This window comes from Artemia franciscana, chromosome 3 (genome assembly GCF_032884065.1).
Source record: "Artemia franciscana chromosome 3, ASM3288406v1, whole genome shotgun sequence".
Taxonomy (NCBI): Eukaryota; Metazoa; Arthropoda; class Branchiopoda; order Anostraca; family Artemiidae; genus Artemia; species Artemia franciscana.
This window is the reverse complement of record NC_088865.1, coordinates 20594017-20620501: the sequence shown is the minus strand read 5'-3', so window position 1 is coordinate 20620501 and position 26485 is coordinate 20594017. Positions and strand designations below refer to the sequence as shown.

Sequence of the window (26485 nt, the reverse complement as noted above, 5' to 3'; positions counted from 1 at the left end):
TACTTCTGTTTTAATATTTATATAGCCTATCTCTAATTATCAGAAGGATAACCAACCAATCATTTGCCAAATAATTCTCTGGATCACTGTGGTGTTTGTTTTTGTGGATGGTGAAGACCTCTCTTCACAAGAGGGTAGAAAGTCAGTTATTGTAAATTATTTTCTTTGATATTAAAGCCTTTTCAACTTAGCAATGCTAAGAAAGCCCCACTCATCCTGGGATATCACCAGATGGCTAATTTGACTATGTGTGTAGGCTATTCAAATATTTAAATTAGCCAACCAGTATTGTAAGCCTATTAGGCTACAAGGACTCCAGCTAGACATAAGGAGACAATATTTCTCCTTATGTTATAAAATTCTAGTTAAGTGACTTTTTGCTATCTTGGAAAGGGGTTAGGTTAGGAAAATGAAACTCTCAGGGATGTGTCTACAGGTTAAAGTATGTCCCAGGAAGGTATTTTGAAGTACCTATCTTTACTCTGTTTCCCTCTAGAGGGTCCTGACCTCTGATGACCTTTAAAAATATGTGTGTTATAGAAGTGAAACCTTGCAAAATAGATCTTCTGCTTGAATGAAGTACAGCAAAATTGTTTTCAGTTTCACAACTTGCTCAGTCCCAATTTATAAGGTTTTAAAGATATGTGAATACATTTCCTAAATTTTGATACTCAAATAACAGGAACTTCATTTTCAGAACTAAAGGCAAAGAAAAAGCAACTGAAAATTAAGGTAAAATGTTGTTTTGTCAAAATTTCAATAGGTGTAGACCTGTCATATAGCAAATTTCAGGGCCCTCTAGAGGGAGAAGGAGTGGAGGGGGTACTTTGAAATACCTTCCCAGGATATGCTTTAGCCTGTAGACCTATCCCCAAAAGTTTCATTTTCCTAACCTAACCCCTTTCCATGATAGCAAGAAGTCACTAAACTAGAATTTTACCAAAGTTTTTTAGTAATGATCTACCTTAGCACATGATTACTTAAAAACAGTGAGATATTGAAATTATATTAAGTACAGAATTGTGCTCGAATGGAAATTTGGTCAAGCTGTCCAAGACTCTAGACAAGCATGGGACTTCAAAAGCTAACACATAAGTATTTGTCCAATTTGAGAGTCATAGCTACTCCTGTTGTTTACCAAAATGCTTAGAAAACTATAGGTCTCCACATTTGCATGCAAGTCCAGGGGACTGGTTGGTCATGTGTCAATCTTAAAACATGGTAGTCTGGCTCAGACTAAGCTGGCAAGCCTACTAGGCTTAGGTCACTTGTTTTCCAGTGATTCCGAGCACATTCAGTACTCCCCCTTTTGTACACACACCCTGTCAACATTGTCTGTTATGACTTAATCCAGAAATCTTAATCATCTCTTAAGTGTCCAAAAGGCAGGCAACAAAGCTCATATCAACTTTCAAGACAAGCTGTATGAGAAATGCCTTGTATCCCTCAAACTCTCCACACTAGTCTTTTGAAGGAAGAGAGGAGATGCAATTGCTGCTCACAAACTGCAAGAAAACAACCTCTCAAGTCAAGTATTCTCATCCCTTGCAAGTACATTTCCTAAATTTTGAACAAAACATCGATTTGGCTCAGAATTCTACTCAAATAACAGGAATTGCATTTTCAGAACAAAAGGCAGAGAAAAAGTAACTGAAAATTTAGGTAAAATATTGTTTTCTCAAAATTTCAATAGGTATAGACCTGTCATATAGGCAAATTTAGGACCCTCTAGAGAAAAAAGGAGTAGAGGTGGGTGCTTTAAAATACCTTCCCAGGATATACTTTAGCCTGTAGATCCATCCCCCAAAGTTTCATTTTTCCAAACCTAACCCCTTTCTGAGACAGCAAGAAGTCACTAAACTTGAATTTTACACATTTTCATAACCAAACCCCTTTCCAAGATAGCAAGAAGTCACTAACCTAGAATTTTACCCTAACTATTGCTGAAAATGTACCACAGCCCCCCCCCCCCCCTCTTGACTGGTCAAGATCTTTCAAAGCTCGACTGATGGGTCAAATCCACTGAATAAATCAATGATTAAACAGTTGGGCATATGTATGCTAACAATCCATGCTCAAAATGAAAATAATTTTCAAGGAGCTCCAAAAAAAGAAAAACGATCTCCCCAATCAAAACCAATCCTCCTTTACACCAACTCTGGTAAAGTTATAGTTTAGCTACTCTTGGAAAGGAGCTAGGCTAGCAAATTAAAGCTTTTTGTTATGGATCAAGTGTCAAAAACATGCTCTGGGAAGATATTACCAAGCTTCCATGTTAACTCTCTTATGATTTCCAAGTCTCAGAAACTTGGCTACTTGACATGTCTATATCTATTAAAGTTTTGACAAAACAGCATTGTACCTTGATTTCCAGCTATCTGCGTCTTTTTCTTTGGTTTTAAGTCTGAAAATGCAATTCCTGTTATTTGAGTACAATTTTAAGCCATATAAAGTTTTTTCTAAGTTTGGCAAATGTATTTGTAGATCTTTGAAACCTCACATTTTGGGATTGAGCAAAGTTGTGAAGCTGAAAACAAATTTTGTGTAATTCATTTAAGCTGACAATTTTTTTTTGCTAGGTGTCACTTTCATAACACAAAGATTTTTAAAGGTTATGAACAGTCACTGTCTTCTAGAGGGAGAATGAATAGAGGTAGGTACTTCAAAATACCTTCCCAGGACATATTTTAGACTCATATCTGCAAGTTTCATTTTTCCTAACCCAATCCCTTTCCAAGATAGCAAAAAGAAGCTAAACTAGAATTTTACCCCAACTAGGACCATACCTAAAAATATCTCTTGAAACCCCTTTGAGATAAAGAAGATAATAATAATGGGTGGCAATTTTCAAATCGATAAAATAATTTTTTTCATTGGACATTAACTGTGACACATCTTTGCTAATAGCTCTCCAAGATTCTAAATTAGCAGAGAAACTACTGAACTTAAAAATCTTGTAAATATTGAGCAGTTCATGTAATTGACCTTCGATTAAAGTGAATATACCACTAGATACTATTTTTTATGCTCTTTCTAAATATAATAATTTGTTTTCTTATAAATATAGTTTTTTTTGGGCCCTTGAAAATGACAATTTCTTTCTTTTTTATTTGCATAAAAAGGGTTAAAGCAATGATTTGGAACTAACTATTTAGTTATAAAATCTATTTTGTTAAAGTTATATAATCTACATGCATTGATTTGTTACAATTAAGTTGGACTGAAAAATTCAAAATGATTTGTCTATTTTTCCATGTGCACTATTTCTTTTGTCAGCTTTGATATTTTTTTTACATATATGCAAAAAAGCAATTTGAAGCAGCCTAACAGAATAAGAAGAAAACATGGCAGGACTTCTTTGACTTTTTTTTTATTCAACTTAATCTTGACAAACCAATGTTTGTCAATTTCTCAAATTTTACAAAGTGTATTTCTAATAAAAAAGTAAGTTTGTATCTTGGACACAACAATTCTAGATGACCTTACTATATTGGAGAAGACCTACTTGAGACTGTAAGTGGGGAGAAGGACCTGGGGTTTATTGTTGATGACAAACTCAAATTCCACAGTCACATACAAGCTCAAGTTTCTAAACAAACCAATCCCTAGGGCTCATAAAACAAGTGTTTACCACAAGGAACCTGTGTGTGGTCATGAAGTTGTACATAACTACTGTACATCCACACCTGGAATTTGGAATGACCCTAGCATTGTCCCATTATAAAATGGATGTTAAAGCACTCAAGTGTCCAAAGGCAAGCAACAAAGCTCATACCAGGTATGTAAGACAACCTGTTTGAGGAATGCCTTGTATCCCTCAAATTCCCCACCCTAGTCTATCAAAAAAAGAGAGGAGATGCAATTGCTACTTGTAAACTGCTAGAAAATAACCTCTTAAGTCAAGTATTCTCCTCATCCCTTGCAAGTACAACAAGAGGTCACACAAAGAAGCTGCAAGTCCCTCATTGCCATCAACATGAGTGCCAGCAATTTTTCTCTGTACTAGCTGTCCCTTACTGGAACAGCCTCTCTGAAGCCACCATCCAGTCCCAAACCATAAACGCATTCAACAAAAGAGTTGATCAGGACTGGGTCAATGCAGAGTGTAGACTAACCTGGGATGCCAGACCATAGTCACTCACTCCACCAGCAAGATGTTTCACAGGAGGCTCATCACCACCTTATCTTGCTAGAAATGCGATTTAAGGTAAGTTTGAAATAAATAAATTAACCCATTTTTATATCCAAAAAACATAAAAAGAAATTGTCATTTTCAAGGGTCCAAAAAAGGCTAAATATTAAATTTGCAAAAAAAAATATTATATTCAGAAATAGCATAAAAAATGGCACCTAGTAATATGTTGGCTTTATTTGTAGATCAATTATAAGAAAAACTCAATATTTACAAAAACTATTTGTAACATCCTCATAAACTCTGCTCTCTAGCACAACACCTAACAAACAAATGCAGTGAAATCTTACTAACCTACAGTAAATGTAAGAGTTCCCATCCCAAAGGAATGCTAGAGTGCAAAAATGATTGGTCAACATGCATAAACTGTAAAGGTCCCTATGTTTCCTCCAGTAACTCCAACTCACTTCTTTGCTTTTATAGAATATGGTAGTACCCATCAACACCAACACAAAACATACCCACCATGTGCACAGAAAAGATTTGGCCCAAAGCTCTTTATCTAATCAAGTGTAGAAGACTTTGAATGCACTTGAAAACCATTGCAAGTATCATGGTCTAATCTTTCAAAGTAGTTTAGCCTCTACAGATTTCCATACTAGGTCTTATCACAATCAGTTCTGAGAATATTTCTTATTTTTGCACTAGTTGTTTTTGTAACCTTTCTGTTTTTATAGTGTGTGTTTCAGCATTGTCATGAATTGTTATAACATTTAGTGTAACAAGCTTGGTAAAGCTCACCCTATTTTGGAATTAGTAAATAAATAAATAAAACATTATGCCCTGCATATACAAAACGAGCACTAACACTCCAAATTGCAGCAGAATAAGCCATACCTTATCTCTCAATGCTTCAGGAATGCAAGATCACTTTCAGGAAAAAAAGTTAAATGAACTAGTATCTTTTGTGAATAAAAATACTATTGATTTTGCTTGGCTTTAGGAAACCTACTTGACCAAAAACCAGCAAATTAAGTCCCCAGGATACACTATCCTGGGAAAAGATAGGTCATCAGAGAGAAAAAATGGTGGTGTGGCTATAATAATAAGTAAAACTATCAAATTTTGTGGAATTGATATTTCGTTTTTTTTTTAAATGATGTTGATAAAATGGGAACCAAAGTCTGGTTGTATTATACCCACACTTACACAATAAGCTTTTATAACCCCAATGGCCAAGCTGCAGGTACTTTGGACTTCTTCAGTTATTTAAGTAATCCTAATATGCTAAAAAAATATATTTATCTGTGAAGACTCCAGTGCCCATATCCTTTTGCAATCGTCCCTTCAGTAATGAACTTTTTAAAATTTAGGCACACGCTCCCAAATTTCTAAACTCAAGAGCAAATTGGACTATATTCAAGAATAAGCTCAACTATGAAATTCTAATTCACACCAAGCAGTCATATATTTCAACTGTGACCCCCCAACACACATGCTGAAGTTTTGACATCCATACTAACAAATACAGCTAATCATGACAACACCCAGGAAAAAAAACCTGAATATACACCTAAAGTATGGTGGTCAAATGGGTGCCAAAAAAAATGGAGAACAAAAAAGACTAATTACAAGTCTATTACAAGCTGAGACCAATCTCTAGAATACTATAATAAATGCTAAATACCATTAACAGAGTAATTGTGCAAACTATCTATCCAGAGAAACAGGTGAGGCAATTAAAAATAAACGTATTAGACACATCTGAGGAACAAATATCTCCCAACCCTCTCTTTATGAGCTATTATATAATAATACGTATTATGATAATGATAATACAAAGACAAGATCATTTGCAACTTTTTTCGCCAATAAGTTAACATTAAATTATATTAGCAACAACACCTTAATAACCGTATATCCCACATACCAGCCTTGCCCAGGCTCAGGGTACCTAACCTGTCCTTTCACAATTCATGAACTCAATAATGGAATGTATCACATTAAGGCTAAGACTACAAGTAGCTACAATAAGAATCACCCCATATGGATAAAAAATCTTACCCCTTCATATAAACAGGAACTCCTAAATTGCTAAAATCATGCATGGGCTACATATGCATTTCCCAATGTTTGGAACATCCTCTCTCCTACCAATCCTAAAGATAAATAAACCCAAATATGAACTTGTATCTTACAGGCCTATAATGATTGCTCATGTGCTAAGAAAAGTAATTGATAAAATGATTTACAATCAACTCCTTTGTTTGGTAAGAAGAATAATATGATACCACAAATTGAAAGTAATTTTAGGAAACACCATTTCTTGATAGATGCTTATGTCCTATTAACAGATAAATGTAATGGTTGAATCTATCCAAAAATAATGTCGTAGTTGGTGCATTGATAGATTTTGAAGAGGCTTATTACAGTGTGAACCACTAGATCATTTTTGCCAAACTTGCAAGTCTTGGATTACCCCCAAAGCTATTATCCTTCATAAAACCTTTCATTGAAAACAAATGTTTCATTATTTGTGTAGGTCCAGCCTCCTCATTCAAAGTTAATTATTTACATTTAATATTATTTAATTATAGTCTATTTAATCTGCTGATCTACTTAATTAATTTAGTCTATTCAATCTATTTAGTTTTGTTTTCTGTAGTTTTATTTTATTTATATTTTCTTTTCTTCTCCTTTTTGCTCTTCTCTCTGTGATTAAGTGATTATTTTTTTTTCTCTGAGTAAGTGACTTGTTTATCTTCACCCTTCTTTACAGGCCAAAGAGTCTTTTGGGGAATAGTAAAATGTTTTTTACTAATTCATGATTAATAAATCTTAACTTCTTCTTATCTTATCTTAAACAGTGGAATTTTTATATCAGATGTTTTCAAAGACAATCGGCAAAGGACATGCTTTGTGATCACCATTTGGGTATATGGTTTTTTTTTGCTATAGAAGACCTGAAGTTAAGAATTAATAAACCTTAGCGTAAAGAGTGACTCCCAAGTTATTAGGCAATTATAAGAAACAATGGATAAGATTATGGGTAACGACCAGATCAAGGACATCTTGGGTAGCAGAAATTCTTGTTCCCAGGCTTTTAAGGTCGATAGCTTAAACTTTTGGTTTCAAAATAAGTGGCACTGCGCTTTCTCATGTGACTTTTGAGTCCTTGCAATTATCCCTGACTTCAAATCCGTAGGAATTGGGGCATATAGTCGATACTGTATTTTGCTCGCAGAAAACAAGAGGTATTACATGGATCCTTTGGTTTCGTCTGGATAATTATCCCTTTGTCAAGAGGCCTCTTGGTCATCCTTAGTTAAAATACGTGAAAATGTCAAATATAACCTCTGAAGCATGTCACTTATTGAGATTCCACCAAAAAAATTACTGCAGCAAATCAAAGCATCCGTGATTGCAAGTCTTTATTTCTGCATTTTACTCCAGCTCATATCAGACTTAAATCCAACAATTTATAAAAAGAAAAAAAAAACAAATGGCACACAATTGTAGGGGTATAATTTTTGAAAACGTTGGAAAGGGCGAGAAATCCTTGTTTAATAAAAATTAAGATATCCGCAGACATTTTTTCAAGATTTAAGAGAATTTTTGGTACTTGTACTATACAGCCTCAGCCACTCAAGTTGTTCGTTGACATATTGTAGAAACGTTTTTTTTTGTTAATTTCTTTCAGCTTAGCATGAGACATGCCGAAGAGAAGTGACTGAATAGATAGAAAATATACAATTTGGGCTATATATTTGCACATTAAGGGGTGGGGTGGGGATGGGGTAAAGTATTTGGACTGCGTGAAGTTAGAAAACAATTCTTACTTCATAATATGTAGAATAATTGTTTGAAGATTACAAAATCTTTGTAGTTCTTCAGAAAATAAGGCACATTGTCTATCCAACCATGGGCGCCGGTAGGCAGATAGGGGGGCATGGCCCCCTGCAAAGTTGGGACTATAAAGTAATTTTAAGGAAACTAAAGGAAAGAGAGCAGAATAGGGAAAACCATGGAAAAAATGTGTGTCTGCCCCATTGTTGGCTGCCTGTCAATAGATTTTGACCATTAATAAGGAAAATAAAAGTTCTAATTTGTGACTGAATGACCCCTTTCGAGTTCTGCACAAACATTTTTCTATATGATTTGGGTGAAGCAATAAAAATTCAAATATTCGTAGTAATTAATGGTAAGTAAGTAACAATCCTTGTCAATAACGAAAGAATAAGAGTCTAACTATTGATAACATTCAATCAAAGAATCAGCTTTTTATGGTGGTCCTAAATATGCATTCGTTTATTAGTAATTAGTTCAGTTATTAATACATAAGAAAGTTCGTATAATTATAGAGAAAACAAGGAAAACAACTTAATAAGGGGCAATTTCGGTAAAAATATGCCGTCAACTTTTGCTTGCATTGCAAGAGTACTCATGAGCTGATATATGAAGCTACTATTGTCCGAAATGTTTCCCCTGAACGGAATGCTGGGAATTTCTGTACTTTCCCCCTGAACGGGCACGTTTTTTTGTGTCCTCTTATCATTTATTTTTTTTTTCCAGGAGGGATTTTATTCATTCAGTTGTCACTTTGAAAAAAAAATCTAATTTTTAACAGTTATGAAGTATAAAGGTGTCAAATATATTGGTGTTTGGTATTCAAAATTAAATTAAAAATATTGACTTAAAAATTGTTATCTGATTTTCTTAATCTTAGTTTCAATGTTTTACTTTGAACAAACTACTTTGATAATGCGTTACTTTTTATAAACACTGAGTCTAAAGGCATTAAATATTTTGGTGTCTGATAACCAAGTTCAAAACTGTTGATATTGTTAAAAGATATCCGTCCAACGCTTTGGCTTTGCTCAACAGAACTGCATGCTGGGAGTTTATATCTTAGTTTTTGTAAGTAGGCTATTTTTTGTGTATTTTTTATAATTACTTACTTTTTTCATTTGTATAAACTTCTACTTTAATTGACATACTTTTTCCATTGCCTTTAGAAAAATGTTAGTCTCTAAGTTTTTTCAACTGAAAATAAGGAGCAACATTAAAACTTAAAACGAGCCGAAATTATTATGTATATGACAGGGGTTGCCCCCCTTTCAACACTTTGCTCTTTACGCTACAGTTTTTCGGCACTTAAAAAAGTTATTTATTGTTCTAATTAAATGACCCTTGTGTTTCAGGAGTCGTTTTTATAGAATTCGGACAAAATTTAAACTTTAGTGTAAAGAGCAAGGCGTTGAGGAGGGGTAATCCCCCTCGTGTACGTAATAATTTCTGTTTGTTTTGAGTTTTAATGTTGCTCCTTACTTTCAGTTGGAAAAACTTGTTTTTTGTTTAATTTCTTATTGTTTTTTAAATAACGCTAGGATACCTGGCAAATTGACCCAGTGTAAAATTTTCCGGGAAAAGTTCACCCGGAAAAGAAATTCGTGAAAAAGAAACTCTCCATGGAAAATTGTCCCAGTAGGAAATTCGTCCTCCCCTCCCACTCAAAAAAATATATGCATACTTCCCGATAAAAATTAAACAATGGGCAAATTTATAACTTAAAAACCTTTCTCCAGTGGCTTTTAGGGTTCATTTTATGCTCAAAGACATAAGCCTTTCAACTACGCTGAAAAAAAAGCTATCTCAAAATTTTGATTGGACGATGTTGGAAAAAAAAGTAGCGTAGGAAAAATCTAATGGTCCCCAATTTTTTTTCTCACTTAAAAAGGGCACTAGAAGTAAAATGAACCATCTTCCGACGTTCTTGGCCCACTGTGTCGATACGATCGCCCTTGGAAAAAAACAGCAAATAAACACGCATTCATGATCTTTCTTCAGGCAAAAATTACAAAATTCCACATTTATGCAGATATGAGCTTGAAACCTCTACAGCAGGGTTCTTTGATATACTGAATCTGATAATTTGTTTTTCATTAAAATTATATGACTCCTAGGGGATCTCTCCCCCTTTTTTGGAAATCAGACAAATTTTCTATGGCTCGTAGCTTTTGATGGTTAAAACTAAACTTGATGAAACTTATTTGGAATCAGCATAATAAGTCAGTTCTTTTGATATATCTATTGATATTTAAGTTCCGTTTTTATGGCACTTGGTATTAACCAAGTGACATATAGCAATCGCAAATTCTGTCGGTCTGTCGGTCCCGGTTTTGCTACTTTAGGCACTTCCAGGTAAGCTAGGACGATGAAATTTGGCAGGCGTATCAGGGACCGGACCAGATTAAATTAGAAATAGTCGTTTTTCCGATTTGACCATCTGGGGGGGGGACTGGGGGCCCAGTTAATTCGGAAAAAATAGAAAAATAGAAGCATTTTTAATTTACTAACGGCTGATCAGATCTTAATGAAATTTGATGTTTGGAAGGATATCGTGTCTCAGAGCTGTTATTTTAAATCCCGACCGGATCCGGTGACATTGGGGGGGATATGGGAGGGGGAAACCTAAAATCTTGGAAAACACTTAGAGTGGAGGGATCGGGATGAAATTTGGTGGAAAAAATAAGCACAAGTCCTAGATACATGATTGACATAACCGGAACGGATTCGCTCTCTTTGGGGTAGTTGGGGGGGGGGGGTAATTCTGAAAAATGAGAAAAAAAACGAGGTATTTATAACTTACGAACGGGTGATCGGATCTCAACGAAATTTGATAATTAGAAGGATATTGTGTCTCAGAGCTCGTATGTTAAATCCCAACCGGATCTGGTGACATTGGGAGGAGTTGGGAGGGGGAACCTAAAACTTGGAAAACACTTTGAGTGGAGGGATCGGGATGAAACTTGGTGGGAAAAATAAGCACAAGTCCTAGATAAATGATTGACATAACCGGAACGTATCTGCTCTCTTTGGGGTAGTTGGGGGGGGGGGGGTTAATTCTGAAAAATTTGAAAAAATGAGGTATTTTTAACTTACGAACGGGTGATCGGATCTCAATTAAATTTGATATTTAGAAGGATAGCGTGTCTCAAAGCTCTTATTTTATTTCCCGACCGGATCTGGTGACATTGGGGGGAGTTTGGGGTGGGGGTACCTAAAATCATGGAACACGCTTAGATTGGAGGGATCGGGATGAAAATTGGTGGGACAAATAAGCAGAAGTCTTAGATACGTGATTTACATAATTGGAACGGATCCGCTCTATTGGGGGGGGGGGTTAATTTTGAAAAATTAGAAAAATGACGTTTTTTTAACTTACGAAGGAGTGATCGGATTTTCATGAAACTTCATATTTGGAAGTACATTGTAACTCAGATCTCTTATTTTAAATCTCAACCGGATCCAGCGTAATTGGGGGGGCAGTTGGGGGGGACCGGAAATCTTAGAAAATGCTTAAAGCGGTGAGATCAGGATGAAACTGGATGGGAAGAATAAAAACATGTCTAAGATACGTGACTGACATAACCAGACCGGATCTGCTCTCTTTGGTGGAGTTGGGGGGGGGGAATTTTGAAAATTGAGGTATTTGTAACTTACGAAAGGGTGACCATATCTTAATGAAATTTGATATCTAGAAGGATCTAGTACTTTAAAGCTCTAATTTTAAATTCCGACCAGATCCTGTGACATTGGGGGGAGTTGGAGGGGGAAATCGGAATTCTTGGAAAACGTGAAAACTGGTGTATTTTTATCTTACGAAAGGGGGATCTTATCTTAATGAAATTTGATATTTAGGAGGATACCGATCTCAAAGCTCTTATTTTAAATCCTGACCGGATCTGGTGACATTGGGGGGAGTTTGGGGTGGGGAAACCTAAAATCATGGAAAACGCTTAGATTGGAGGGATCGGGATGAAACTTGGTGGGAAAAATAAGCAGAAGTCTTAGATACGTGATTTACATAATTGGAATGGATCCGCCCTATTAGGGGGGGGGGGTTAATTCTGAAAAATTAGAAAAAATGACGTATTTGTAACTTAAGAAAGGGTGACCAGAGCTTAATGAAACTTGATATTTAGAAGGATCTTGTGCTTTAAAGCTCTAATTTTAAATTCCGACCAGAATCTTTGACATTGGGGGGAGTTGGAGGGGGAAACCGGGATTCTTGGACGTGAAAATTAGGGTATTTTTATCTTACGAATAGGTGCTCAGATCTTAATGAAATTTGATATTTAGAAGGAATTCATGTCTCAGAGCTCTTATTTCAAATCCCGACCAGATCTTTTGACATTGGGGGAGTTGGAGGGGAAACCTTGGAAAACACTTGGAGTGGAAGAATCGGGATGAAGCTTGGTGGATAAAAATAAGCATATGTCCTTGATACGTGATTGACGGAACCGTACTGGATTCGCTCTCTTTGGGGGAGTTCGGGGGAGGGGTTCAGTGATTTGGCGAGTTTGGTGCTTCTGGACATGCTAGGACGATGAAAAATTGGTAGGCGTGTCAGGGAGCTGCACTGTTGTATTAAAAGTAGCAAACCATGTTAAATCAAATTATCTCAAAGACCGCCTTTTTCGTGAATTCTGTAAGCAAAATGGAGAAGGGTTTGAGTGGCTTGTATTGCACACACTCAAGACAGAGGTGAGATGGCTATCAAAGGGGAATTGTCTTAAGCGTTTTATTGCACTTTGGGATTCTATTGTTTCCTTTCTTGCTGACACACAACTTGGAGCAAAATTGCTTGCAAATAAATGTGATGTGTTTCACTTATCAGATATATTTGAAAAACTTAATACACTTAATAAACAGCTCCAATGAAAGATCTGATATCTAGTAAAAGTGCTATTGCTGCTTTTCTAAGAAAACTACAGCTGTATAAGAATAATATCAGGCGTCGTGCATTTGAACAGTTTCCTTGTTTGGCCTGTGTTAGCAGCGATTTTCAAGATGAAGATCTTGCATTATATGGTGAATATTAGAAAATATACATGAAGATATGCAAACTCGGTTTAGCGACCTACTCGGGATGGATATACCGATTTAGGTTTCAGTTTGAAGTTAATGTTGCTACAAAGTACCCTTTGCTCTGAGATAAAGCGCAGTTCTACGTTATTGCTTTTCCTATCTTATCTTGCTGAAGCGGGATTTAGTCGTGTTTCTCAAATGTTATCAAAAGCTCGCAATAGACTTGACTTTGTGAAAAGGGGCGATCTTCGACTATCGTTAACATCGATAGAACCAAATATAATGAAACTCGTCGAGAAGCATCAACCACAGGGATCTCATTGAATAAACATGCCTTTCCCTTCTTTTTTTAATCACACACTTAGTTTCAACTCCTTTTTGTATTCAGTTTACAAAAATAATGTTGGAGTGAATTAAACTACCTGAAGAGCTCTACTCTCCATGATTTTGAGTTGCTTGCCCATGGAAGAAATAATGTAATATTGTAGTTATTATCACAATAATAGTAATAATAATAACAATCATTATTATTATTATAGTAGAATATTTTATTTGTATTAAACTAGTTTTCATTTAAAAATAAAGCTTAATCGTGTACTATTTCTTTGATAATTAAAACCTTAAAATTTATTTTAGTGAAGAATAGAAAATTGTTCTTATGTCCAATAGCTATGAAGGGGTCCATCAAGATAAAAAGAAAAGAAAAGGGGTCCATGGGTAAAAAAGGTTGAAAACCACTGGTTTAGATACATTGTGGTTCTTCATATAAATAGAAATAGAAAATATTACCAGTTAAAATTATAGAAAACTAAATTCCTAGCAGTATTTGCCACACCACCAAGAAATTTCGGGGCCGATGATGACCTGCTTTGCCTTTTCCTCCTATGTGCTTTTAGATGTGGGGAGGTAACACTTTAGCTGTATAGAGAAACATTAATTCCCGCTCCCCCTAACTCTTTCAACATTTATTTGAAGCCTCAGAAAGAGTAAGTAGTATTGTTCATTAAAATGTACTTTCGTAGAAATCTACCCCACCTAAACAATAACTCACTCCCCTTCATTTTAACTGATACGCATATACAGATCACCGCCTGATTTCATTACAAATAAAGCGAATCAACTTGGTTGAATCCAGTACTGCCACCTTTTGGCATTACTTCTTTTGCAACTGGGAAGCCTAAAATATACTCATTGATATTTTTAAATCAATTAGCTTATCGGAATTTTTAATTGAGTGCAAATTCATCGTCTTCTGGGTTAAGTCGTAGTTGGGTGCCTTAAACCACCTAAACTGTCACCCAACCACCACTGCTATTCTTGTGTCTACCTGCTCCCCCTCTGGAAAATTTTCTGCTGGTCCCCTTGTATTCAACGATCATTATTCAAGATTTCATATGTTAAATTGCGGCCAGCTGTTATTGTTTTTAGTCTCGGTGGTCCTATAATGGTTTCCTCTTGTAAAGATGCTTCCTCCAGGTCCAGCAAATACTTTGGAAGTTTTGGTCTCCCACGTTTCACGTATATTTGTTTTAACTTTTCCCTGCCCTTTTGCACATTAATCGAACCAAGTCCTCTTTGATTGCGCTTCTTTCCCATAATTCAAAAAGTTTTTCAGTCTTTTGGATAGAACTTGCTTAACTCCTTAATATATTTTGATTGGCTTTGAGCAACGACACGCGATATGTTTGCAAAAGTTTAATAAGCCGCGCCTTATTTGATCTTGTTTCAGTCTAGTTTCAGTCCTGTTTCCTTTATATCGTTTTTTTTTTACGTATTTAGTAAGCTCAATGTCGTTTCATTTGCGATATCCAGTAAGGGACCGTACTGTTTTCTGTAACTAGATCTCTAAAATCGAAACTTGTTCGTCCAAATAGTTTCGCCCCTTCTTTCATAAAAATAGCGTCAGAAAATATTTACCTGGTGGACGTGGATGAAGTCTTCTTATATTTTGTTGACCAACCAGGTTAGTATGTTTCCAGTATAAGTATTTTCCTTTGGCTCTAGCAAATTATAGTACTTTGTGTCTTTTTGAGTCCAAAATAAAATCCAGACTTCACTTTCAACATTCCCAAATGGGTAAATGTATGACAGTTCAAATTATTGACTTACCAATAAAGTGAATATACCACTCGATGCTTTTTTTATGCTCTTTACGAATATAATAATGGCTTCTATCGCAAATTCAAATTTAAGCACTTTTTGACCTTGCTTAACTATAAATAATTTCGGCACTGAGACAACGTAGTATCGTTTTCCCGAAAGTAACCAATAAGTCATAATTTAATTGAAAATTCGTCACTTTTAAGAGCTAAAAAGTGCTTCAAGTCACGCCTGCCAAGAGTCTCAGGCAGGTTGACCAAGAATTTAATATTAACAAGTAAAAAAAAAATGGTCTAATAAGAGAGGCACACTTACTCCCGCCGTTTACCCGTGCTATTCAACCTTGGAAAACTATATGTTCTGTCACTATCTTAGCTCTATGACTATCTACCTTGGCTCTACTCCCCTAGGAATGACGCATGGACGGATAATAGATAGACATATCTATTAACAAATGAACTAACATCATTTTATACAATCCTAATAAGGGAGGATTAATGCCAGAATTGCCTCTCAGTCAATTGAACTATCGGCGTTGGCTTTTTCTACAATTAGCCATGGCTGGATGCCCACAACCATTCCATTTTAATTCAATTCAATTTGCGTCTTTTGTTTGAAAAACCCAGTCCCGTTGATGGATGTTGGCTAGAAACACCCCTATTTCTGTTATGGTCTAGACTAAAGAAAAGTTAATAAGGTCTCACCTTTTGTGAGAAGAAAAATAGGAACAAAGAGCTATAATTTTTTTGAAAAGTCCATATTTCCAAAATGCAAACTACTTACCAGTAAATTCTATTTGGACGGCAAATTGTGTTGTAGCCAAATGGTCTAGCACTCAGCTTGCAGTTACACGCTGGCATACCAGATATAGAGCAGTAGAGAGGGGCATCGTATTTTGAACCTCCATGAATATTAAACAATGTTCTTAAATGAAATTTCTAACATATGATAAAGAGTCGGAATCCCTGCAGCCCAATCAGTTCTGAATATAAAATGACTCAGTTCTGGATCAGTTCTGACTGATCCAGAATCAGTTCTAACTGATACAGAAATGACTCAGTCGGAATCAGTTCTGAATATAAAATGACTAGGTGATATTTACAAATCCATGGCTGGTTTTCACTTTAAAATGAGTGCATAGCAAAATGCACCCAATTTGCTCTGAAATTTAGAGGAGTGTTCTAAAACGGTGCAATGTGCACACCTCAAAATGTCAAAGTCTAGCCTCCTAAAAAAAACTAAATGCACACCATCTGGCAATATTGTCATACATGTGTGAATGCTAATGAAAACGATACGGGACAACAATGTATATAGAATGCCTGTTGGGATTCCTTAAAAAAAATTATGAGCCATCAAAGGCTAAATATCTGTGTGATATTCATCCTCTTCCGAGGCTAACTGAAGTGTTTTTTTTTTCGTGGGTTCAAGTTGTTTTACCATCCGTTTCTGTTCAACAATTTTTTGGGGGAAACTGTTGAATTATGATAATTTAACAGTTCTTGTTATGAAAAAAGTTGAATCAGTTAACAACAATGATATCACCCATCCCTCCTTTATATGATTCATTCATTCAGTATTCATTTCCCTCAAAATTATACAAGAGTATAAAAAAATAAATAAAATACACTTATGTTTCATACATGTAATGATCGTATGTTTGATCATTATATATAACTATTTAACTCCTTCAAAACGTAAATTTATTTATTTCAGGCGAAATTCCGTGGGAAAATCTAAAGAAGACGGGGTGTCTGAAGGAGTTGAGGCGTACGAAGCTCTTTTTCGGGGAAGTGGACATACGGAAAAGAATGAAGAATGCCCACCTACTGCAGAAGGGCATAATGCTACTGCAGAACCATCAGTGATCAAATCAATGTACCCGTCCACTCTGCAAGTGAAAGTTGCACCTGTCAGCAACAAAAAAGAAGCACATGTCACCGAAGTGAAGGAAATCTGGTCAAAAGGTACGGCGACAGAACAGGATGAAATGGCCACAGCTGACTTGCTCGAAATTTTAACTAGAGATGAGATAAAACTCGCATTCAAAGGGAAAAAGAAAAATTTGGATCCATCTATAACGAAATAGCTGAGAAACTTAAGTCGAAAGGGTATAATCTGGGAGTTAATTCTGCAAAAAAAGTGTCGGACAAATGGGGCAACTTGAAAAAGGGTCATGTGGCATATGTGGACCATGAGAAGAAAACAAGGACAGCCCCCATTACGAAACCAAAGTACTCTGATGATATTGATGCGATAAGGGGGAAACAGCCTAGCTTAAACTCTGCAATGATTTTGGATTCTAACAAACCATTGGATTTTTGAAGGCAAAAGGTCTTTTGAAGAACAAGGCTGCTGATGAGGGCACTGACGGGATAGACAGTGCACAGAATTCCAGTCCGTATTCATCAAGAGCTTAGGGTGCTTCATCAACCCTTTCAACTGAAAGTGGTGTCAAGTTCTCCTCATCACCCGAAGCAAGTGAAAGTGGTAAAAATTCGGAAAACAAGAGGGAGACACTTCTCCCAAAGAATAAAAGAACCCTTCTAAAAGAGGCTGTCTTAGCAATCGAGACAGCACAGGAGAAAGAGAGTATAATAGAGGAAGAACACAGAGATCTTTCGTAGTGAAATGCTGAGTGAACTTAAAAGAGGGAACGACACAAGAGAGCAGCAAAACAGCCAGCTGCTAGGTCTTTTTAAGAAGCTAGTTGATGCAGAACTTGAAAAGCTGAAGCATAAAAGGTCAAGAATGATTACTCCGACTGATTTTTCATTCATTTTTTTTTAGGTAGCATTCCAGTGACTTATTACTAGTTTAATAGCGATTTTGCAGTTACCATAGTCTAAAGCGATTTTCGCACTGGAATACTACCTTAGTTTTACGAGTTGTATTTCTTTGTAACTGATATTTTTTACTCTCAAATACATACAGTTTGATCAAAATTCATTATAATGTAGGTACAGAAATGTTAAAAGTAGATATTTTAGCACACATCTGTTCACAACATTGCACAGATGCGGTCTCATTTTTCGAAACCAGTTCTTGATGACGCACAATTATTTGAGCTATCACTACCACTGTCAGGAGAGTTGTCATTGTCATTTTGCCACCAATCAAGCAAAACATCTCTTCTTCTCTGACAAATGCTATGAAGGATACAGCATGCACTTATCACATATGGAATGAACTCCACATGTGTATCAGCCTGGTGGAGTTTCCGGAATCTTGCCTTTAAAAGGCCAAACGTGTGCTCTATTACTAAACTGGTTTGTGAGTGTTTCAAATTAAAGCGCTTCTGTAGCCTGGTAAGCTGTCCGTTTGGTGGATCTTTGTATGAGGGTATTAGCCGTGGAAGAACAGGGTAGGCGGAATCACCAAGTAAATGGTACTCATCACTTGGGAAATGAGACACTAAGTTGGCAGATGTCTCAGTACAACTCTGCTGAACAGATTCCTTGTAAGGTTATGCTGTGATTTCTGTTTCTGTCACGGTAGGACTCCTCTTGATTAAGTGGTGCTACTATCTTAATGTGACAACCATCAATTGCACCAACTACTTTTGGGAATCCGGCTCTATTCATAAACCCCTGCTCAAGTCTTTCAAAGTCATTGTGGGTTTTTGGCCATTTTATAAAATGATGGGACAAGGCTGATACCATAACTACAACACGATGCACAACTGAGTGTACTGATGACTTCGCACCCCCAAATAGATTACCAACAGAACGCATGGATTCTTTGTTGGCGACATACCAAAGTGTAATCAAAAGCCCCTTCTTCAGTCTTATTGGAGCCTTTCCAGGTGCTTGAAAATTCACATTCTTTTTCTCACACTACTGTATCTGAAGCTCACAGGGAAAAAATTCTGTTAACAGCTGAATTTTGGATTGTAGAATTTGAAGCAGTACGTCAAATGTTTCTTTGTCAATTCTGAAGTGCTCCTTGAAGTACAGGGGTAACTACTGTTCCACAGTCACTTCAGCAAAATTCAACACTTTTGGCCTGAATTGATCAAATGTTTCACAACTTTCTTCAATTACTGCCTGTTCCAGCAACTTTGCTATTTGGGAGCTTTCTTCTTCGCTTTCAAGGGCTAATAAAATAGCAGCTTTTGTAATATCATCTTCTTGAAGTGAGATGAAGGTCTGAATTATAAACAACAACAAATAATGTGAAATTATTTCCTCTTTCTTCCTAGTCAGATGCTTATGCTAAGATGATCCTCCTGGAAATAAAGTTTAATATTATCTAATGAAGCAAAAATTTCACTAACATGAGTAATTACAATTTGTATTTGATTTTATTTCACAGTTTATTCTCCACATTCAACAGAAAGGTTAACTTTTCTCTTTACAACAGAAAATTGATAAAAGAAGGTGGTGGAAAAATAATTTAGCCATGGTTCGCGGGTGTTTAGAAGAAAAGCATTTGGCATTGTTACATCTATTTTCATCAAACAAAGACAAAAAAAATCTTCTAAAACTTCCAACTATGCTGAACTAAATGGCTGTCTCAAAATTTTGATAAGACGACTTTGGGAAAAAAGGGGCTTGGGATAGGGGCCAGTTGCCCTAAAATCTTTTTTTTGTCACAAAAAGGGCGCTTGAAAATTTAGACTATTTCAATGAGCCTTGTCTTGTTATTCTAGGACTACTGAGTTTGATGCAATCATCTCTGGAAGAAACAAAAAAAACATTAATCTTTGATCTTTCTTTAAAAAAAAAATATATATATATAAATGTCCACATTTTTCCAGATAGGAGCTTGAAACTTCTTCTTAAGAGTTCTCTGAAATGCTGAATGTGATGGTGTGATTTTCATTAAGATTCCTTAACTTTTAGGGGGTGTTTCCCCCATTTTTCTTGTAGCTTTGATGGGTAACTCTAAATTTATTAAATACTTTCGGTTTGGGATCAGTATAACACGCCTGTTCTTTCAGTGTATCTATTGGTATCTTCTTCCTGGTAACTTCTTTATTAGTTTTGGTTACGATTGAGCTGTGTCACACCTTACTTATAACTTGTTACCACAAACTATTTGACTAATAGTTGTTATGAAAAGTTCCTTTTTTTTTTAAATTTCAGGTGCTACTAAGCCAATTTGCTCCCTACTTACAGTACATTACCACAAAATATTTGATCAAAACACTCCCATTAGAGGTGTTTGATTGTTGAACTGATGGAATTAATATCATTTCAATGAAAGCCAATCCTTGGGAATCTTCCCTATGTCTAGGTGTCCCAGCGCACAATACATATTGTAAGAAATGCCTTTTTACTTAAGTTGACCAGTCTGTGAACCTGCAGAAGCATGGACGTTCATGATTTATGAAGATATAAAAGGATTCTTCTTTAGGGGGAAGAGGGGTACTAAAAAGCCAGTTTTTATGCTTAAAGTTTTGTGATTTCCTTGGATGAATGTTTACAAGACAAATCTCAAGGGGAGGAGGGTATCGTCTCCTCTTATGTACAGGTATAGTTTTGACGTTGTATACCATTATCTACTCCTTTGTAGACAGACATGGCAACAGAAAGAGTGACGATTCGTGATGCTCTGTCAAATGTGGAGGTACTAGACGAACTTCCCCTTCCCGACCAGCAACCTGTTATCGAAGCACAAGGCTGCAGTATTACTTATCAGGCAAACTTTGATACTAATTTTGAAGATCGGACTGCTTTTGTCACTGGAATTGCAAAATACATTGAAGAAGCTACTGTTCATGCTGGACTGGTAAGCCTCCTTTGAAATGTTACAAATAAAACTGATTTGCTATAAACAAGTTTTCATGTTTCTTGATGACAAAGCTTTAATGCGGTAGAATATTATCATATCTTAGTCACCAGTGATGCAATCTTTTTATATTACCTTGAAAAGGCTAAAGCTTTTGACTACTTTGAGGAAGTACAAATTCAAAAAAAAAAAAAATCATCTACATACAGTTTCTACTTTTAAGTAAGCCGTTTTTGATAATTAATCAATCAACCAATGTCTTAATTGCTAAAAAAAACACAAGGGTTCAATATAGAGTAGATGAAAAGACAAAAAAAAAGAAAGAATAAGACACTCACAAAGAATAGATCCAAATATTTCTACTAACACATAGCAGGATGGAGGCTGTTTGTCCTATCAAGCTTAGAAAAATAGCGACCACGACGCGCCTCAGCCACGGTTAGTGGCTCAGTTAATCCGTAGGCTGACACTAGTCTTTTGTTTCTAGCCCATATATACAAGAGAAATTTTGCGAAACGAAAATATAGAGATAATCTGAAAGACAAATTTTTTTGCTTAAACTTTTTCCGCCAACCCTTAATTTGAGAATCAATATTATTGAATTAGTCCCCGGTTAATTATGCTTCGACCAAGTATATTTTATTAATTTTCTAAGGAATTCCACGCAAAATTGATGCATTCTCTTAGTTTTGGTGTAGCAAAAATTAGGACTATGACTTGTCTCTTTATTTACTATGTAGCATTTATATACCTTATGAAACGACTATCAAAGTGGATAATACAGGACACTAACTGTTATATATAGGACACAAACTGATTATATAGGACACTAACTGTAGAGGATTCACTTGCCAGATGATTGAGATTGGAGCAGAAAATTAGTGTAATGACTGACTTGTCATTTTAACAGTTTTTCTTTTCACAAATAACAAACATACTGTTAAGTCATTGATGCTCATTAGAGCTGTTGCATGTATTAACTAAGATTTCGATAATAATTACGTTATAATATATTATGTAAATAATTGTGCCTTCTTAAGACCAGAACATTATTTACACTTTACCGAAAACAAATTATTTAAATTTTTTCACTTTTTGACTTAAACAAATACAAATTATTAACACTTTCAGGAATAAATATCAGTATATGCATGTTAAACTGACATCCAAGGTCTTTTGTTTTTTAGTTTTTTTCAGTAAAGTGTAAGTTAGGTTCTGGTCTTGAGGAGAAATGGGGGTTGTCAACCCCACCCATGTTGGTTTTTTGTCGTCTCGGTTTAAATGAGCTCTTATACCTTGGTTTAAAAGACTTGTTTTGTTTGAAAAAATATTTAATTTCTGTTCTTTTTTTATTTGCATTGTCTTTTACGAGGAAAAAATAGCATTTTATATCTTGTCGGTTCTTTTCTATAAGAATCCGTAGTTGGGCTTGCTGTTTGTATGTTAGAGACACTTTTTCAACGATTTTTAGCCCTAACACAAATAGTACCTATGAGTTATAGCCTCTCTCAAAGTTTATACAACCACCTCTTCCATCAAAAACTTATAGTTCTTGCAAGGGTTGTTGGTTGTTTGTCCTAGAAGCATAGTTATTTTTCCTTGGAAATACTTTGTACAAAATGGCTACCGTATTTCAAAATTGTGAGTCGGTCCATTTGAGGAAAAAGGGTGTAAGGCTGCCCTTTGATCACTTTTGACATATGAAAGTGAACGAAAACTTCCAATTTCCAATATAATGAGAGCCTCCTCTAAAGATTATACAACCTCCACTTCCATAAAAACCCTATAAGCACTGGGGCGTACTTTATAACACTTGCTGCAGGGGTCTGGGGGTTGTATCAACACTGGAGTTTCGGAATCCCATCTTTGGAGTATTTTGAACAAAAAAGATAAAGAAGATGGCACTAGACCCTTAAAGTCCAAACCAACAGTGCTAATGTCCATTTTGAGGCCCATCAGCCAGGAAGTGCCATGGGAAGGTTGGGGCCAGCCATCCAATGCTTTCATATACCCTTCCTGCTTAGCTTCTCTTGATTTCTCCAGGTACCCGCTTAAAACCGGGTAGACTCTGACTGAGCTTAGTGAGTCACGCCACTGACCCCCGTTCCAAACCAATTAACCGGCCGCAACAGGAATTGAACCGCCACCCCTTAGAAATAGGATTCCAAACCTTGTGTGCCTACCATTTGGCTAAGATTTTGAAGAAAATGGCTATCTTAAAATTTTTATCGAATGCTTTTGGAGAAAAATGGGAAGGGGGGGGGGGCTAGTTACCTTTCAATCACTTTTGACTCTCGAAAAAGCACTAGAACTTCTGATTTCCAATTGAATAAGTCCCCTCAAAGTGTATGGTAACCACCACTTCCATATAAAGTGCCTGTGGGGGAAAAATCAGAGGCGACGCTATAGGGTTGCTTATAGCTAAGGCCATAAGACTTCAATGTTTTATTTTTTTCTAGGTATATATGGTAGGGGTGGTCGTATAATCTTCGGAGGGGGATAATTCAATTGAAAATCGGAAGTTCTAGCGCTCTTATTAAGAGTCAAAACTGATAGAAGGGTAACAAGCCCCCTCCACTCATTTGATTTAATAAGATTAATGCTATACTCTCCTCCAATGGTTCAACAACGGCACGCTCTAAACGTACTGTGTCCGTTCTGACAATGTTCATATCTTGAGTACCAGACAAATCCAATACAATGATACTATGAGTTTCTCTCATGCCCTTTCCCCCCAAATGCATCTGATTAAAATTTAAGATATTTTGCTTGAAACATTTCAAAGATCATATACCAAAAACTCTGGGGTCGACAGAGCCCGGGGCAGGTGTTGTAAGTTATGTCCTGGGAGTATGTAAGGTTTTTATGGAAGGTGTGCTCATATAAACCTCAAAGGCGCTCATTGGATTAGAAATTAAAAGTTCTAGTTCCCTTTTTAAGAGTCAAAAGTGATAAGAGGGTAAGTAACCCCCCCCCCCCCTCCCTACGTCCGATTTCCCCTAAATGCATCCACACAAAATTTTGTGATAGCTATTTTGTTTGAAATAGTCCAAAGATCAGATAACAAAAAAATTGGGGTCAACACCCCCCCTCCCCCCGGTTTCCCGGGGCATATAAGGTTTTATGGAAGGGCTGGTCGTATAAATTTCAGAATGGCTCAAATGATTAGAAATAGAAAGTTATAGTTCCCTTTTTAAGAGTCATAAGTGATCTGATTTCAATTTTGCTAAAAATAGTTCAAAGATCAGAAAACAAAAACTCCGGAATCGATACAACCCCCAGAGCCTGTTGGTAGGTGTTGTAAGTTATGCACCGGGGGCATGTAAGGTCTAATTGAAGAGGCAGCCGCATAAACTTTAGATGGGGCTCAATTGCTTTAGCGAGATTAATGCTATACTCTCCTCCAACGGTTCGACAAAGGTAAACTCTAAACATACTGTGGCCTATCGGACAATGCTCACATTTTGAGTACCAGACAAATCCGATACAATGATACCATGGGTTTCCCCATACCCTTTCCCCCCAATTGCATTTGAATTAAAATTTAATATATGTTGTTAAAAACATTTCAAAGATCAGATAACAAAAACTCTGGAGTCGACAGAGCCGGGGGCAGGCGTTGTAAGTTATGTCCTGGGAGTATAAAAGGTTTTTATGGAAGGGGTGCACGTTTAAACTTCAGAGAGGCTCATTGGATTAGAAATGGAAAGTTACCGTTCCCTTTTTAAGAGTCAAAAGTGATCAAAGGGTAAGTACCCCCCCCCCCCTCCGTATGCCCGATTTTCCCTAAATGCATCCAATCAAAATTTTTAGATAGCTATTTTGTTTGAAATAGTCCAAGGTCAGATAACAAAACCTTAGCGGTCGAAACAACCCTCCAGATCCCGGGGTAAGCATTGCAAGCTATTCCTTGGGGCATATGAGGTTTTTATGGAAGGGGATATCATATAAACATCAGAATGCTTAAATGATTAGAAATAGAAAGTTCAAGTTCCCTTTTTAAGAGTCATATGTGATCCGATGGCAATTTTCTTAAAAATAGTTCAAAGATCAGAAAACAAAAATTCCGAGGTCGATACAGCCCCTAGAGCCCGTGGGTAGGTGTTGTAAGTTATGCATAAGGTCTTATTGAAGAGGCGGTCGCATAACCTTTAGATGGGGCTCATTTGACTGGAAATCGAAAGTTCTAGTTCCCTTTTTAACAGTTAAAAATATTGGAGAACAGCTAGCCCCCCCAGCCCTTTTCCCCCAAATACATTCGATCAAAATTTTTAGGTAGCTATTTTGTTCAAAATGGTTCAAAGATGAGATCACCAATCTCCAGGGTCGACAAAGCACCAAAAGCCCGAGGGCAAGTGCTGTAAGTTATGCTCTAGGAGGCTTTTATGTAAGGGACGGTTTTACAAACTTAATAAAGGGCTAAACTGATTGGAAATTGAAAGTTTAGTAATGGGGGCTTTTTGGATCTAAAGGAAGCCATAGCGGTATACTATTGGAGCTACTAGTCCATCAACACGGTATTTCGAACACCTGGGTCTTGCGCAATACTGTAATACACTTATTTGTTACTTAATGCTATAGTACACCTGTCTGTTACGTAATAGGAATGTTTCTTTACTTTTGCAAATGTTATTCTCAAGGCGTAGGTTTTTGTTACGTGATCTTGCGTGACTTGTTAGAGTTCAGGGTCCGCTTGTCGAGTGGGGAAGCCCTAGTTGTAAAAAAAAAGATCTTGGTCCAATATTTACATGTGAAATTGACGTAATCTTACGTAACTTGTTTTGGTTCCGAGGGGACCTTTATAATCCAGCAAAAACAGGTTTTTGAAAGTCAACAACACTTGACTTTTCAGATCTTATGATTCACTTCCCTCAGTATTGAAAGCGAGTTCAGTGTCAAAATCGAGGTATTGAATATTAAAAGCTCTAGCACTAGTGAAATGAAACCTAGAGTGCCTAGCGTGGCAGTAAAAATTAGGAGGGGTTGTCGGCTAACCCTAGAATGGGATGAGATGTTTTTGTAGCTTAATGATACAATGACAAATGATTCTCCCTCTTAGGACTATTCTATGAAACTTACGTCGTGGGCCAGATCCATCAACTCAATTTATTAACATGTTTATTGAAATAAAACCAAATGATATTAGGGATTTGCTTTTGAAAACTACCTAGAAATTCGTTTTGGACGGACTTTTTTTTGCATGTCAACAACAAATAAGTCGAATTAGTTTTTTGGTGTCACTCAATTAATCTTCCTCCTAGAAGACATTCCTTTTTCCGATCGCAAGCCAGATTTCTTTTAGAAGTGGGACATTCAACATTGAAAAATGTTTTACACATGTCCATTTTGTTTGTGTACATTGGGCAGCTGGTCATCCTATTAGAATTGTACTTTTATTAAAATATCTGGTCATTTAAGAAACTTAGGGGGGTTGTGTCAACCCTAGAGGAATCGTCATATGTTCGTTGAACTACTTTGAACGAAATGGCTATCTCATTATTTCGATCAGATGCGTTTGGAGAGAAGAGGGTGTCGGGGGCTAGGTGCCCTTCTTCACTTTGCTCTGAAAAGGGAAGTAGAACTTTAAATGAGCCTTCTCTAAAATTTATACTGCCACCCTTCCCATAAAAATTTTATACGTCCGCAGAG

General features: G+C 36.3%; 1 protein-coding gene across 5 annotated transcripts in view; it reads left to right on the top strand.

Annotated features, from left to right (window-relative positions):
• The window catches only part of LOC136024994 (cytoplasmic FMR1-interacting protein-like), a 144758-nt gene that overhangs the window by 142 nt on the left and 118131 nt on the right, over nt 1–26485 (top strand). For 2 of the 5 annotated variants that reach the window (XM_065700612.1, XM_065700609.1), the window contains exon 2: nt 20621–20836. In XM_065700612.1, coding sequence (XP_065556684.1) covers nt 20627–20836 — 210 coding nt within the window. In that variant the 5' untranslated portion in view covers nt 20621–20626. Of the gene's footprint in view, nt 1–122; nt 142–9007; nt 9050–20620; nt 20837–26485 lie in introns of those variants that run through there. The other 3 variants (XM_065700611.1, XM_065700608.1, XM_065700610.1) reach the window with 3 other exon arrangements.